At 43.7% G+C, this 14,097-nt stretch overlaps 1 protein-coding gene across 3 annotated transcripts in view; it reads right to left on the bottom strand.

Annotated features, from left to right (window-relative positions):
* Positions 1-14,097, bottom strand: part of LOC118077832 (uncharacterized) — a 117,994-nt gene that overhangs the window by 58,597 nt on the left and 45,300 nt on the right. For all 3 annotated transcript variants that reach the window (XM_035101564.3, XM_088661229.1, XM_035101583.3), the window contains 9 exons: positions 12,245-12,292; positions 10,580-10,621; positions 8,296-8,358; positions 7,977-8,051; positions 7,205-7,288; positions 5,752-5,808; positions 2,094-2,147; positions 452-505; positions 296-349 (listed from right to left, as the gene is read on the bottom strand). In XM_035101564.3, the coding sequence (XP_034957455.2) occupies positions 296-349; positions 452-505; positions 2,094-2,147; positions 5,752-5,808; positions 7,205-7,288; positions 7,977-8,051; positions 8,296-8,358; positions 10,580-10,621; positions 12,245-12,292 (531 nt within the window). The remainder of the gene's footprint in view (positions 1-295; positions 350-451; positions 506-2,093; positions 2,148-5,751; positions 5,809-7,204; positions 7,289-7,976; positions 8,052-8,295; positions 8,359-10,579; positions 10,622-12,244; positions 12,293-14,097) is intronic.

Below are 14,097 nucleotides of genomic sequence, written 5' to 3'. Positions count from 1 at the left end.
ACAACTTTTGTTTTGTTTCCAGTACTTGGACAAAATACAGAGGAAGCAGTTTTGATTTGAAGAAAGAAAGAAAGAAAGAAAGAAAGAAAGAAAGAAAGAAAGAAAGAAAGAAAGAAAGAAAGAAAGAAAGAGAATGATCCCATGTCAACATACCAATTGAAAACATGTCTTAGCTCTACTTACACCCTACTAGTTGTGCCAACTGCAGAAAATGCCAACCCACAGTGGGACTGGGCACCTCAGAATTCACTCCATCCCCTCCACCAATTTCACCCCTCAAGAAAGATCTAGAGACCTTAGGTCCAGTTTCTCCTGGAAGTCCTCTGGCACCATCTGCTCCTGAGCGACCCTTTATTTGAGAAAGGAAAGGAAAGGGTGAGAGAAAGGGGTGGCAGGATTATTACGCAATGTCACTCAGCCATGGATGGGATCCTGGGGCAAAGGTGCTTACCCGCTTGCCAATTTTCCCTGGGGGCCCTATTGATCCCTGTATCCCAGGTGAGCCCTGTAACAAGAAGGGAAACAGTTCAGATCAAGAGTGGCTTCACATGTCACCTCTCCTAACACCTCAAGATTTTCCTCCATGTTTGAAGAAGAATGGAGCCCTTTGTAATGATTGACAGGTGGAAGCTTTTGCTATCAATGGAAACTTATGATTTGACTAAGTTGCATTTCCCCAGATCTTGCAGGGGGTCCAGAATGCAATGGCAAGATTGCTTACTTGTGCCAGCTGTAGTGAACACATTGCATTGGCCAACAGAGAGATTATACAGGCCCAATTCAAAGTAGTGGTTTTAAACATTAAAACCCTTAACAGCCTTGGATATTTAGAGGAATACCTCTTCCCATATATTTCCAGATTCATAGGAGAGGATCTGCTTTGGGATCCCCTACCAGATTGAAGGCCTCCTCTAGTGCAGTCCCTGATTTTGGGATACCTTGCTGAGAGAAGCTAGGCTGGCAAATTCCCAACCTGCAATGAGAAGGGTCATAAGACGTTTCTTACTTAGGAAACAATCTTATTGTCTTCCTGGAGCTTTGCTTGTTTTATGTATTACTGCTTCAATGGTTTGAATGAATTCCATAATTGCTTTTACCATAAGCTGCTGTGAATGCTTTTATTTATTTATAATTTTTTGGCCTGGAAGCAGGATATAAATATAAGTAACTATTTTTTTTAAAAAGGGAAAAAAGGAAAAGGAAATTGTCAGTATGGGATGAGATTAGGCAAAGCACAAGGGAAAAAGCCAAAAGGGGAGAGATGTACATGATCCTGAGGGGGTGGGATCTTTTCACCCCTGCCTACTTGGGGGAAAGGAGAAGGAGAACAGACTGGAAAAAAAATGGGCTTCATAACTCATTTGCAAGTAATTCCAGAGCCCTGCAGTGTAAGGGCTGCCCCACCACAGCAGGAAATGCCTGCAAGTTTAAAACGCTCAGTCAGGGATGGGGACCTGTGGTCCTCTGGCTGTTGCTGGATTTCCACTCCCACCAGCCCCAGACAGCATGGTCAATAGCCAAGGATGCAGGGGAGCTGTAAGCAACCAACATCTGGAGGGCCTCCAGTCCCCCCTCCCTCGGCTATGGGAATCCCCCAAATCCAAGCACAAGGCCAGCAAGCAGGACACCCAGGGCCGTCTTAAGTGCCCCTGGTGCCGTGGAGCGATGGATCCCTCCGGCGCCCACCCGTCCCGTTCCCCCTCCAGCGCCCCCGCCCCATCTCCCCTCTGGCGCCCCCCGCCCCGTTTCCCAGCGTGGTGGGCGGGCGGGCGTGGCACGCAGCGCGGCTGCCACATGCGTGACTGCCACAGGCGCTGCTGCGTGGTGGGCGGACAGGCACAGCGCGGTTGCCGTGGGCGTAGCTGCGTGGCGGACCGGGCGGCCAGCGGGCGGGCGCAACTCGCGGCGCCCTCCTGGCGGGCCGGCGCCGTGGTGCCCTGCGCCACCCGGCCTGGCCGTAGGGCTGGCCCTGAGGACACCCTTGGAGAAGGTGCTGGGGAAAGAGCTTTCCTGTCTATTCAGCCTGGGTGGCATTTCTCTACTCCATCCAATAGCAATTAAAGACCCCTGCCTACTCATCTCCAGCAACCTACCTGTGGACCAGGATCACCTGTGTCTCCTTTCAGACCAGAATTCCCTGGAAGACCCTACCAAAACAAAAAATGTTATAAGCAGGTTTTGGGGTTTGGGGAAAATCATTTTTGTCACATTACAACTGGAATTAAAACCCTGGTAATGTTTCCATCTGCTTACAGTGGTCTCCTAAATAACTAAATAATTTCCCCCATTCTTTTATAAAGTTTTTGTCCTCTTGATTCATGAGTTTTCCAGTCAGTTTTGCCACCTCAGCATAGTCCATCAGCTTGGTTTGCCATTCTTCTCTGGTAAGGACTTTGCTTTTTTCAATCTCTGGGCTAGTAACATCCGAGCGGCGGTTGTCCCATAGGCCTACATAAAAAGTCTGCTCCTTTGGGATGTCGGTACCTATAATTCCTAATAAGAAAGCTTCTGGGTTTTTTAAAAAAAACAAAGTTATTTTAAACATTTTTTTATTGAAAAAAATTCATTATATATCATCTCCCAGAAAGCTTTTATTACCTTACAAGTCCACCACATATGATAAAAGGTACCTTCTTTTTCTTTACATTTCCAGCAGGTTTTTGTACTTGCCCTATACATTTTGCTAACTTACTAGGAGTCAGATACCACCGGTACATAATTTTCAAGTAATTTTCTTTCAGCGTACAACATGCCGTGAATTTCAAATCTGTTTTCCATAACCTTTCCCAATCTTCCATCTGAATATTGTGTCCCAAATCTTTTGCCCAGTGTATCATTACTGACTTGACCTGTTCATCTTTTGTATGCCATTCTAAGAGCAAACTGTACATTTTCGACAATAATTTGGTATTATTTTCAAATAGATCTTTTGAAACCTTTCTTTTTATCTGTCTTAAAAACTTCATTTAGTTGGTGAAACGGTAACCAATCTGTTAATAAATCCCTTATCTCCTCATAGTCTTTTAGTTTCACCTGGTGTTCTACGTTATACGTTGGTCAATTACTTCTCATATTCAGTTATTTCAGAGATATTGCTCCTCTGAAAGCCACCAAGGTGTTTTTTTTCTCTAATAAGTTTTTATATTTCCCCATACCATAAAAATGATTTTCTTATTAAATGATTCTAAAAACCTTTGTGTACCTTTGCTTTTTCATACCACAAATATGCATGCCATCCAAAACTATTATCATGCCCTTCTAAATCTAAAATATCTGAATTTTTCAATGTTATCCATTCCAGGATCCAGCATATGCAGGGCACCTCATAATATAATTTTAAATCTGGCAAGGCAAAGCCTCCTCTTTCTTTAGCATCCGTTAGCAATTTATATTTTATCCTTGGTATCTTCCCCTGCCAGATAAATCTAGACATATCTTTTTGCCATTCCTTGAAGTGTACTGCACTGAAATAAAAATTACATTATTGGCAATATGACAATACATTCATTTTTCTCACTGATACTCTTCCCCAAAAGTATAAATTCACCCTACCCCAAATCTCTAAATTTCTCTATTTCTTTCCAAGTATTTATGTAATTATCTTTAAATACAGTGGTACCTCGGTTTATGAACACAATTGGTTCCGGAAGTCTGTTCATAAACTGAAGCGTTCATAAACTGAAGTGAACTTTCCCATTGAAAGTAATGGAAAATGAATTAATCCATTCCAGATGGGTCCGCAGTGTTCATAAACTGAAGCGTTCATAAACTGAAGCGAACTTTCCCATTGAAAGTAATGGAAAGTGGATTAATCCGTTCCAGATGGGTCCGCGGAGTACTTAAACTGAAGCGTTCATAAACTGAAGCATGGGTGTAATTGGTTCCGGAAGTCTGTTCATAAACTGAAGCGTTCATAAACTGAAGCGAACTTTCCCATTGAAAGTAATGGAAAATGAATTAATCCGTTCCAGATGGGTCCGCGGTGTTCATAAACTGAAAATTCATAAACCGAGGTGTTCAGAAACCGAGGTTCCACTGTACATTTATATTCTTAGCTGTCAGCCATACCCCCGGGTATTTAACTTTTTTATGTATGCATAAATCTGTAACTTGTTGTAAGTCCTTTTTATAGTGCTCTGTCATGTTTTTCACCAAGATCTTATTTTTATTTTATTTAAAACCTGCTACCTGTCCAGATTCCTGGATCCTCTCTAAAACCTTTTGTAAACTACCGTATTCTTGGGATCTTCTACAGTAATCACAAGCAAAATAAAAAAAAATCCTTCAGTAGCACCTTAAAGACAAACTAAGTTTTTATTTTGGTATGAGCTTTCGTGTGCATGCACACTTCTTCAGATACACTTGAAACAGAAGTGTATCTGAAGAAGTGTGCATGCACACGAAAGCTCATACCAAAATAAAAACTTAGTTGGTCTTTAAGGTGCTACTGAAGGAATTTTTTTATTTTGCTTCGACTCAGACCAACACGGCTACCTACCTGTAACTAGTAATCACAAGGTCATCTGCAAAAGCTTTTAATTTATATGCTTTTCTTCCTACCGTTATTCCTATAATTGTCTCATCCACTTGTATCTTTCTTATCAGGGTCTCTAACACTAAAATAAATTATAATGGTGACAGGTGACTACCCCTACCTCGTCCCCATAATTATTTTACATTTTTCCGTAATCACATTGTTCACAATAGCCTGTTGGTCCAAGTATATTGCCTCAATACCTCTACTGAAAGCCTCCCCAAAACTCGTCAATTCTATTGTGCTCTTCATGAAGGCCCATGAAATATTATTGAAGGCCTTTTTCTGAATATATAAACATTAAAGCTGCTTGTTTCTCATCCCTGACCTCCAGATATTCTATAACATCAATTATATTTCTTATATTATCCTTCATCTGGTGGCCTGGTAAGAAAAAATGTTATAAGCAGTTTTGATCCCTTGATGTCTCTCCAAATACCAATGTAAGCCTGGGTGTAGCCAGGATTTTTGTTGGGAGGGGGCAGAACCTCAAATTTTTATTCATTTGTATTTATTTTTATTGATTTGCGGGAGAAAGCTGTCCCCACCCCACCCCTTGGCTATGGCCATGAATGCAAGTAGAGCTGGCAGCCCCATAAACAGGGGGGTGGAATCTCTTCTCCCTTATATCCTTTCTAAAAGCACCCCAAAGCAAAGCAGATGAAGCAGTAATAGATGCCCACCTGCCTCTGAAAACAGCAACCACATGGGTATCACCTGTCCCTTTGTAATTCTAGGAGAACTTTGCTTGTTTGACTAGGCAGCATATTGACCCACATACATTGCATGTTGCCAACAGCAGGAGGTGGAGGAGAGTGGAGCAATTGTGATGTCATGATATCAGTATTGTGGGGGGGGGCCAATGGCCCCAGGTGCAGGATCTTGAAGAGGCATGAACCAGGCACCTCCCGCATGCACCCGGCGCACGAGGCCCAGCCATCAGCTGACGGGCGCTGGGTGAGCATGTTCTTCACCTCCATGCCCCAATATTCTAATAGAGGTAGAAACACCTGGGTGCCTTGTTCCACCTTACTCCAGTGAAGCATTTTCCATGCAGAAATGCAAACTTCAAAATTTGGCCCCACCACCTCCTCTCACTCCAGCCCAGATGCACTTCTCAGCCAAGCCTCTTGCATGGTGTGAAGGAAAGGGCAAATGTCCAAACCTTCCCTCCACAAAAAAGACATTCCCTAAACTATACAATGTCAGCTACTCACCAGTGGGCCTGGCCGCCCTGTTAGTCCCATGGGGCCAGGGGGACCTTTCATGGATAGCTGGGGAGGAGATAAATACAACAATGAATCTCAGGGAGGCAATTTAAAACAGAACACAAGACAAACTGAGGCAAGGAGGTTTGTGGGAAGAAGCTGGACAGCAGAGCAGAACTGAAGTAGGGAAGAAAGAAGGGAATAAACATATTTCTGTAATTGTTGCTGCATTTTACCACAATTGTGGGTATGAGTGACCAAACTGGGATTGGGAGCTTGTGGGGGGGGGGTTGGGGGGGATAGGCTAATTTGTTTTAACCTCTAGTTTTATTGGTAATTTCTCTATATATATTGCCCATCTGACCAGGTTCCGGCAGCCACTCTGGGCAGATCCCAACAAATTAAAGCACTGTAAGACATCAAACAGGAAAGCAATACTGTTGCCAACCGAAAGTTTCAGAGGCTTGGATGATTAGGCAGTATATACAATCCTATTAAATCAAGAGGCTGGCATGGCAGGGTGCTATTAGGAGTGCCCCAGACTCTGAATCTCTTACACCTTCACCCTTTTAAACCTTTCTTAAAACTTTGCTTATGGTTCCTATTTCCACTTGGAATGTTGGCCCGAATTTGCAGCTACAGTATATATCAAAATTAGCAGGTGCAAACGGCATCTGTCTCCTGTGCACCGAATCTTTTAAGGAACTAGCAGCACCCCAGAGATTAGTCTTAACTAAGGAAATTCCCTCATCTGTTAAAAACAGGGATGATTCTAATCTACCTGATGAAATGGAAATTGCCTCCTCACTTAGACTTAAGGCAGCAGTAGTCAACCTTGTGCCCACCACCCACAATCCCTCTCCATTAGCTGCGCTACCCTTGACTTAGGAAACACCTGCAGCGTAAGCATCAAGCAAACCTTTGTATGGTGGACTCTTCTTCAGATGATCTCTTAGCCTAGTCATCAACCTTCTCTGTGATCAGTAAGAAACATTTTGCCCCAGATCAAGCTGGCTAGCAACCCTGTAGGGTGTGGGTCTTCTTCCTGGTTTCCTATATCATGTTGTCCCACTTGCCTGAGTGACTTGAACTTTTTTACAAACCTATTCCTTGAGCAAGGCTGCAACTTCCTGCCTGGGGCGCCTTTTCTCTTACTGTGGGAATCAGAACGGTGTGGGTTAATAAGAGCCATACCATGGCTTGAGAGGGACGTTCTTTCGCAATGTGCAGATGCAGTTTGATTATGTGGCAAATATTTTGTGATGAGCCACACTTGGAAGCTTGCAGTTTATTATCTGAACGAAGATGAAGGGGTGGGGAAGAGAATGTGTAACATGCCAAGTACCTAGACACATAGAAAAGAGCAAGGAAGCTATATTGACCGCATGACAAAAAGAAAAGGAGCCATTCAAAGAGTTTAAGCCCCACGACAAGAAGAGGACCAGGGGATACCCACACATACCTTGGCTTGCTGCAAAATAGCCTGCGCCTGGGCCTCTTGGAAGGACACAGAAGGACCTTTAGCTGAGTCACCACCAAACTGGAACTAGAAATGGGTCAATGAGACAAAGTCAGGGAAGGAAGTGATGGGATTGTGAGGTCATGGCTAGATTAACCAGAGCACATGTTAGAGTCACCAGGGAGATGCTGCCAAAAATGGCCTCTGTGGCAGGCAAGCCACCACCCTGCCCACTTTGGGCAGCATCCTCCTTGATGAAAGCACCATGTGACCAGGCTTCAAGCTGACTTTCTATTTTGGTTGCTGGAGCCCTATTTTATTGCCTGTCAAATTGGCAGGATGGGGGAATGAGACATGTAAATTGCAGAAAGGCTAATAGGTTTTCTTTAATCCATTTATTTGGTTGTTGCAAGGCTTTTTAATCCCAGTGTTCAGCAAGGCTACCACAGCAGTTTACAGATTGATAAAAAATAATGCAGCCCTTGCCCTCAGACATAGTCTGGGTATACAACTCCCGTTACTCTGCATCCAGTGGCCTCCTAATGCTGGTTTGGGAAGAGCTGTAGACTCAGTGTTAGTCACCTGTCACCTAAGGCTCCCATGCTCTAGAGTAGAGCTCAGATTTTGCATTAAATCCCAGCCTGCCAAAAAGATGGTGTTCCTCTGGAATCTGCTTCCCAAAGGGACTGGCTGTTAAAGCTTCCTCCTCCTAAAGATCTCCCCTGATCTCAGCTCCTCAAACCCACTTCGCCCATCCTCCTGCATCATCACCTACCGGTAACATAATCATTGTCCCAGGAGGCCCACGAATGCCATCAGCTCCTGGAAGGCCTGGGAGTCCTAGGGGTCCCTGTGCAGGAAAAAAAGCAAGAAAACACCCATCAATCATCCCCAGGAAGTGTTGAGCTAGAAGAAATCTGCATCAAGCTAGGACCTGTCTCCAAGCACTGAGGTACACTGAAAGGGGCGCATGCCGGCGATTCCTCAACTTCTCTTCCCCACCCCCACCAGCTTCTGAGAAGATTAAGAACCCCCAGGCTGGAGAAGGGGGAGGCTACCCTTCTGCCTCTTGAACTGCACGGAGGTTTCCTTACCCGCTCACCGGGATCTCCTGGAAATCCTGGTGGCCCTCCCTGTCCCATTGGACCCGTCTCACCCTGGGAAGAGACAAACAGAAAAGGAAGATAAGCATTTCACTGACCCAAATCCAACACCCAGTTCCCCTTTCAGACAAAAGCCCTGTGGCACCAGAAAACCCCGACAGCATTGCAACCACTGTGCCTTCAGTGCCAACATTGTACCTGACCCTGGTTCTAGTAGATTCTAGTACCAAAGATTTTAAGTACAGTGGTATCTTGGTTTGCAACTGCTTTGGATTACTACCACATAAAACCTGGAAATGCATGTCCCTTTTCTTGGATTACAACCCTTTTTCTTTTTAATTACAACCCTTTTTTTCTTTTTTCTTTGGATTACAACCAGTTTTTTTGGGGAGGCCAAACTGGCGAAAGCGCCTTTGGTTACAACCTGTTTTGGTTTACAACCGGACCTCTGGAACAGATTATGGTTGTAAACCAAGGAACTACTGTACTCAGGGTGTGAAGCATCAATGCTCTACAGAGCTCCTCATTCCTCCCCACAACTAGCCAGAACAGAAAATACTACTACTAGATACAAATATCCATCATTATTGGCTTATCCACACTTATCCTTTCTTCTGCTCTTTCCAGGTATGGTGTGCACTTTAAAGCTCCACGTCTAAGAACCTTTTTTATTTCCTTTTTCCTCTGAAGCTTTCCTCATGAAAACTCACCCTTTAATGCTCAGCCAGAGAAAATGACAATTTTCAGAAATCCCAAATTGACGTTCAGTCCAACTGAGTGCTAAAAAGTGGGTTTTCATGAAGAAATACAAATGCTTGGACACTGAGCTGTTAAGCATGACTTATTCAGCTTCTGCCGATGTGTTTAATTTATACAGGTTTCAGGATCTTTGGGGAAATTCTTTTGGCTAAAAATGGGAATAAGTTTTCCCATTGTTTCCCTCCCCTAGAAGTGCAAATTAGGTGCTACCAGGCAAGTGCTCATTGTGGGATCAGTGTTCCTCGTGCAAGCAAGTTTTTCACAGAACCCACATGACATCGTCGACAGCAAAATGCCAACCAATACCATTTCCCCTGTTGGATCTGGATGTACCCTTTGGGGGGAAATCGAATAAGAAAACAACAACACTGCTGCCAATGATGTGTTTGTAGTATCTCTACAACACATTTGCAAATTCTGGAAATACCCACAGTCCATGATATACCGGTACTTTTGTGTGTCACTTTTTGAGTGACAGAGGCTAACATAAATTTGTGGAGGGCAGAGGGAGAATGGAATTTGAACTCTGGTTCCCCACACCTAAGTTCAACTCTTTTGAAACTGGCACTCAGTTATAAGATGTCCATTGTTCTCACTTGGAGACAGGCTGGGGGCCTGCTATGGGAGAGGCAACTGGGGAGAAATGACTTACAACATCCTTGAAAGCCCCAGTGCACCTAAGCCAATTCCATGCTGAATCCCATCTCTCCAAAGAGAAGGCCATAAAAATCTCACAAACCATGCAGGTGGAACAATCACTCAGAAACCCATGCAATATTTTATTAGCAAGACTGACTAGCAGGATCTGAAACCAGGGAGAGTCAAGGTTCCAAAAGGACTGGAGTAAATTTGTGGACTATATGGAGAAGAACTGTAGAAGTTTAAAGACACTTGCAGGACTGAAATAAATTCTACGAATTGACTTTAAGTAGAAGGAATAAAGAAACTGCGAGATAGGAGTGGACAAGAAAACCGAATGGGGGGAAGGAGGGAAGTCAAAGCTCGGCAGAGCAAAGAAAATTGTAATAATTGACAAGATGTTAGAAGAAGAAAAATTGTGTTTATTATGTTTATTATGTGTTGTGTCTGTGGTTGTATTGTGGTTTGTTTGTGTTTAAATGTGCTTAATTGGAAAATTTAATAAATTGCTTTAAAAGAAGAAGAAGAAAGAAACCCATGCAATATTTTATGGGTACTGTTCAAAACATCAGTACAGAACATGCCAAACAAATACAGTCAGGGCACAAATACAGTCAGGGCACAAATACAGTCAGTTCCACAGAGGAACAAGTGAATTATGGGACCAGGTGACACAACCACTTTGGAATCCTCTGGTGCAGTCATAGGCAACCTTGGCTCTCCAGATGTTTTGGAGCTTCAACTCCCATGATCCCTAGCTAACAGGGCCAGTGGTCAGGGATCATGGGAGTTGTAGTTCCAAAACATCTGGAGAGCCAAGGTTGCCTATGCCTGCTTTGGTGTGTCAGACTAACACCCGCTCTCCTCCTTTCCTTACCTGTGGACCTGGGTAACCAGCTGGCCCCTCAAAACGCCTGCCCTGCAATTAAAAGAAAAAAGATTTAATACAGCTGTTAACACAGATGGCATGGACAAGGAATCAAATGTACTCAAAGTTACATTATAGTAGATTAGTTCACTCTTAAACACACTTAAAACCTCATTTTGGTACCCGTAAGGATACCAGAAATACCAGTGATTTTGCAGTTTCAAAGAAATAAACATATATGCACTTACTTTATTTATAAAAGTATTTATGGACTGCTTTTTCATTTAAAAAACATCAAAGAGGTTAACAACAAAAATGCACAAAACCATACAGTAAAAACGTTTAAAAATTAAAAATGGATATCAATTAACCATTGTGGAAAAATGTACAGTATTACTAGTTGCCTGCATAGGCCTGGCAGAATAGAAACGTCTTCTGCAGACATTTAAAAGGTAAAACAGAAAATGCCTGCTGAATCTTTATTGGCAAAGTATTCCACAATACCAGATCACTAATACCAGGACTGTACCAGGTGGCATTGTGGGTTAAACCACAGAGCCTAGGGCTTCCCGATCAGAAGGTCGGCGGTTTGAATCCCTGTGACAGGGTGAGCTCCTGTTGCTCAGTCCCAGCTCCTGCCAACCTAGCAGTTTGAAAGCACGCCAAAAAGTGCAAGTAGATAAATAGGTACCGGTACAGCGGGAAGGTAAACACCGTTTCCGTGTGCTGCTCTGGTTCGCCAGAAGCGGCTTTGTCATGCTGGCCACATGACCTAGAAGCTGTACGCCGTCTCCCTTGGCCAATAAAGCGAGATGAGCGCCACAACCCCAGAGTCGTCCATGACTGGACCTAATGGTCAGAGATCCCTTTACCTTTAAAGACTCTATGTTTTATTGTTATGAAGTTATGGATAGGTGTCTTGTGCAGACAATAAACTTGTGAATATTACTATTCAGTTGAAGAAGAGGGTTAATTGTCCCAGCTGTTGAACACTGAGGCCAACTGCATGTTTGATATGCAACAATGATACAAATCTACTAGGTGATGTCTACTAGGGCCTGTGCTTTTGAATGGCATCAACAATTGTGCATATGATGCAGACTTGTACAGCTGCAAGCACTTTTATTTGTAAAACATGATGCACAACTGTAGCATACACAAAATACACAACTGTGCTTCACATCTACACTGTGCAAAAAATAATATGCACACAATGCACAATGTTGCTTCAGATCTGTTCTGTGAAAAAGGCCTATCTACTTTTATTATGCTAGTGTGCAAGAAGATGGCAAAAAAATCCAAGAAAATAAAGGAAAAGGTTTTGCACGGCCACATTAGCAAGCAAACATTTTGCCAAAGGGAATTGCCAGCAAAATTGGGTCCTTGTTCAGGGCCTAACAACAGGGTTCAACTTCTGCCACATAGATTGCATCACTTCTACACTGTCTCCCATATTTAATACTGCACTGACAGCCTGCCACACACTCAAAAACCTTCCTATAATTTATTTCCAAACAGAATGTTTGGAAATCTCTAGGTTTGGAAATGTGCTTCCTTCCAATATTAAAATTGGGGTGACCAGAAGCCACCCTCCACCCCCTTCCACCCCTTTCAGCCCCTAGTCACACTGATGGAGGAGCACCAGTGCCACTACAGAACATGTACCATACTCACTGGCTCTATGATGGCCGGCTCCCCTTTCTCTCCCTTCAGATTCTTTTCCTAGTAAAGACACAAAGGAAACATATAATAACAGCAATGGCCAACCTGTATGGGTCACTCATACCATGGAGAAGCTGCCTTTCCCCTAAAGGTGGGTGGGGTGGGATCTCTCCCGGATGAACAGAAAGGAGTCAGGTAAAGGAGTCATGGAATCATGTATGGGCAAGGACCCTTTTATAGCCTGCTGTTCAGTTACATGGAATAGAAACAAACCATAGCAGCTTAAAAGGGGGTGGAGGCAGGGAGGTTCTCCAGCCGGAACCCACAGGAACTCCATTCCAGCACCTCTCAGGTGGGCACCATTGCCATTATAGGAGAACAAGGGGGGCATCCACTGTGAGTTCCGGCACCTCTTTTTCTAGAAAAATACCGTAGCACTGGGTGGAGGTCTATTAACATAAGAACATTCAAAGAACCTGATAGACCAGGCCAAAGGCCCTTCTAGCCCAGCATCCTGTTCTCACAGCGGCCAACTGGATGCTCCAATGGGGAAAACATCAAGCAGGATTCAAGTGCAAGAGCACTCTGCCCACCTGCAATTCCCAGCAACTGATCTACTGCCTCTGAGAGTGGAGGTGCAACATCGCCATCATGGCTAGTAATTGCTGATAGTCCTTTCCCCCGTGGATTTGTTTATTCCTCTTTCAAAGCCATCCAATTTGGTGTCATCACTGCCTCCTGTAGGAGTTGAGTTCTATAGTCTAACTACGGTATGAACTGCAAGAAGAACTACTTTCTTTTGTCTGCCCTTAATCTTCCAACATTCAGATCTACTGAATGCACATGAATTTTAGTGTTAGGACAATGAGAAAAACTTTTCTCTATCCACTTTCTCCATGGCATCCTAATTTTATAAACTTAGCTACCATGTCACCTCTTACCTCTCTAAACCTAAAACTATCAAATGCTGCAATCTTTCCTCGTAGGGGGATCCTTTGATTTGCCCTTTTTTGAACCTTTTCCAATGCTGCAATATCCTTTTTGAGGCAAGGCGATCAGAACTGTACACACTATTCCAAATGCAGCCATACCATAGATTTGTATGATGTCATTACAATATCAGAAGTTTTATTTTCAGTTCATTTCCTAATGGAAACACCCCTGAACTGTCACCACCAGTTTAGACCCCATGATCATATATTTTAAATTAAGATATATATATTTTGCCCTGACATGTATCCACACTCACTTATATTGACCTGCATTTGCCATTTTACAACCCATTCACTTGGTATGGAGGGGTCCTGGTTGGAGCTCACCTTCATCCTGAGCTCCTGAGCATGGCCTAATCAGGTACATGTTGCAGTTCTTCAAAAAGCTGCTTAAGCTTAGGTTTGGGCAGGTCCAGAGAATGCCAGTTTTAATGTCCTCTGTGTCAGAATCTAGACAGTTCTGCAAGTGACACAACTCCCGTAGCTTGGAACATTTGCTGCTGCTCCCTGATGTGCTGGTTTAAATGCCAACATTCCAGCACAGGCCTGTGGCCCTGGCCAGTTGACTAACTAATTGGTGAGGTGGGCGAGAGGGAGAGGGAAGAGCAACAAGCTGTTCTGCAGAAAAATATTTTAAGTAGACACCTGTCATTAACATTATAGCTGTCTACTTGCTCCTCAACTCTTCACCCTTCCCTCATAAAAAGAGGGGATTCTTGGCGATTCTCAGGGTGACGACAGATGCAATGGTCTAAGAAACAGCAGAGGTCGCTTCATAGCGCCTCTGCTCCACTGCAAACAGACATAACTCTTTCTTTCTGGAGGGAAGCTGTGGAGTTCAAAACAGCTGTTTTCAGAAGGGTTCCACTTGAG

The sequence above is a fragment of the Zootoca vivipara genome, chromosome 2 (assembly GCF_965207765.1).
Source record: "Zootoca vivipara chromosome 2, rZooViv2.hap1.1, whole genome shotgun sequence".
Classification (NCBI taxonomy): domain Eukaryota; kingdom Metazoa; phylum Chordata; class Lepidosauria; order Squamata; family Lacertidae; genus Zootoca; species Zootoca vivipara.
Note: the sequence above shows the minus strand (reverse complement) of the source record. Positions and strands in the feature narration are given on the sequence as shown.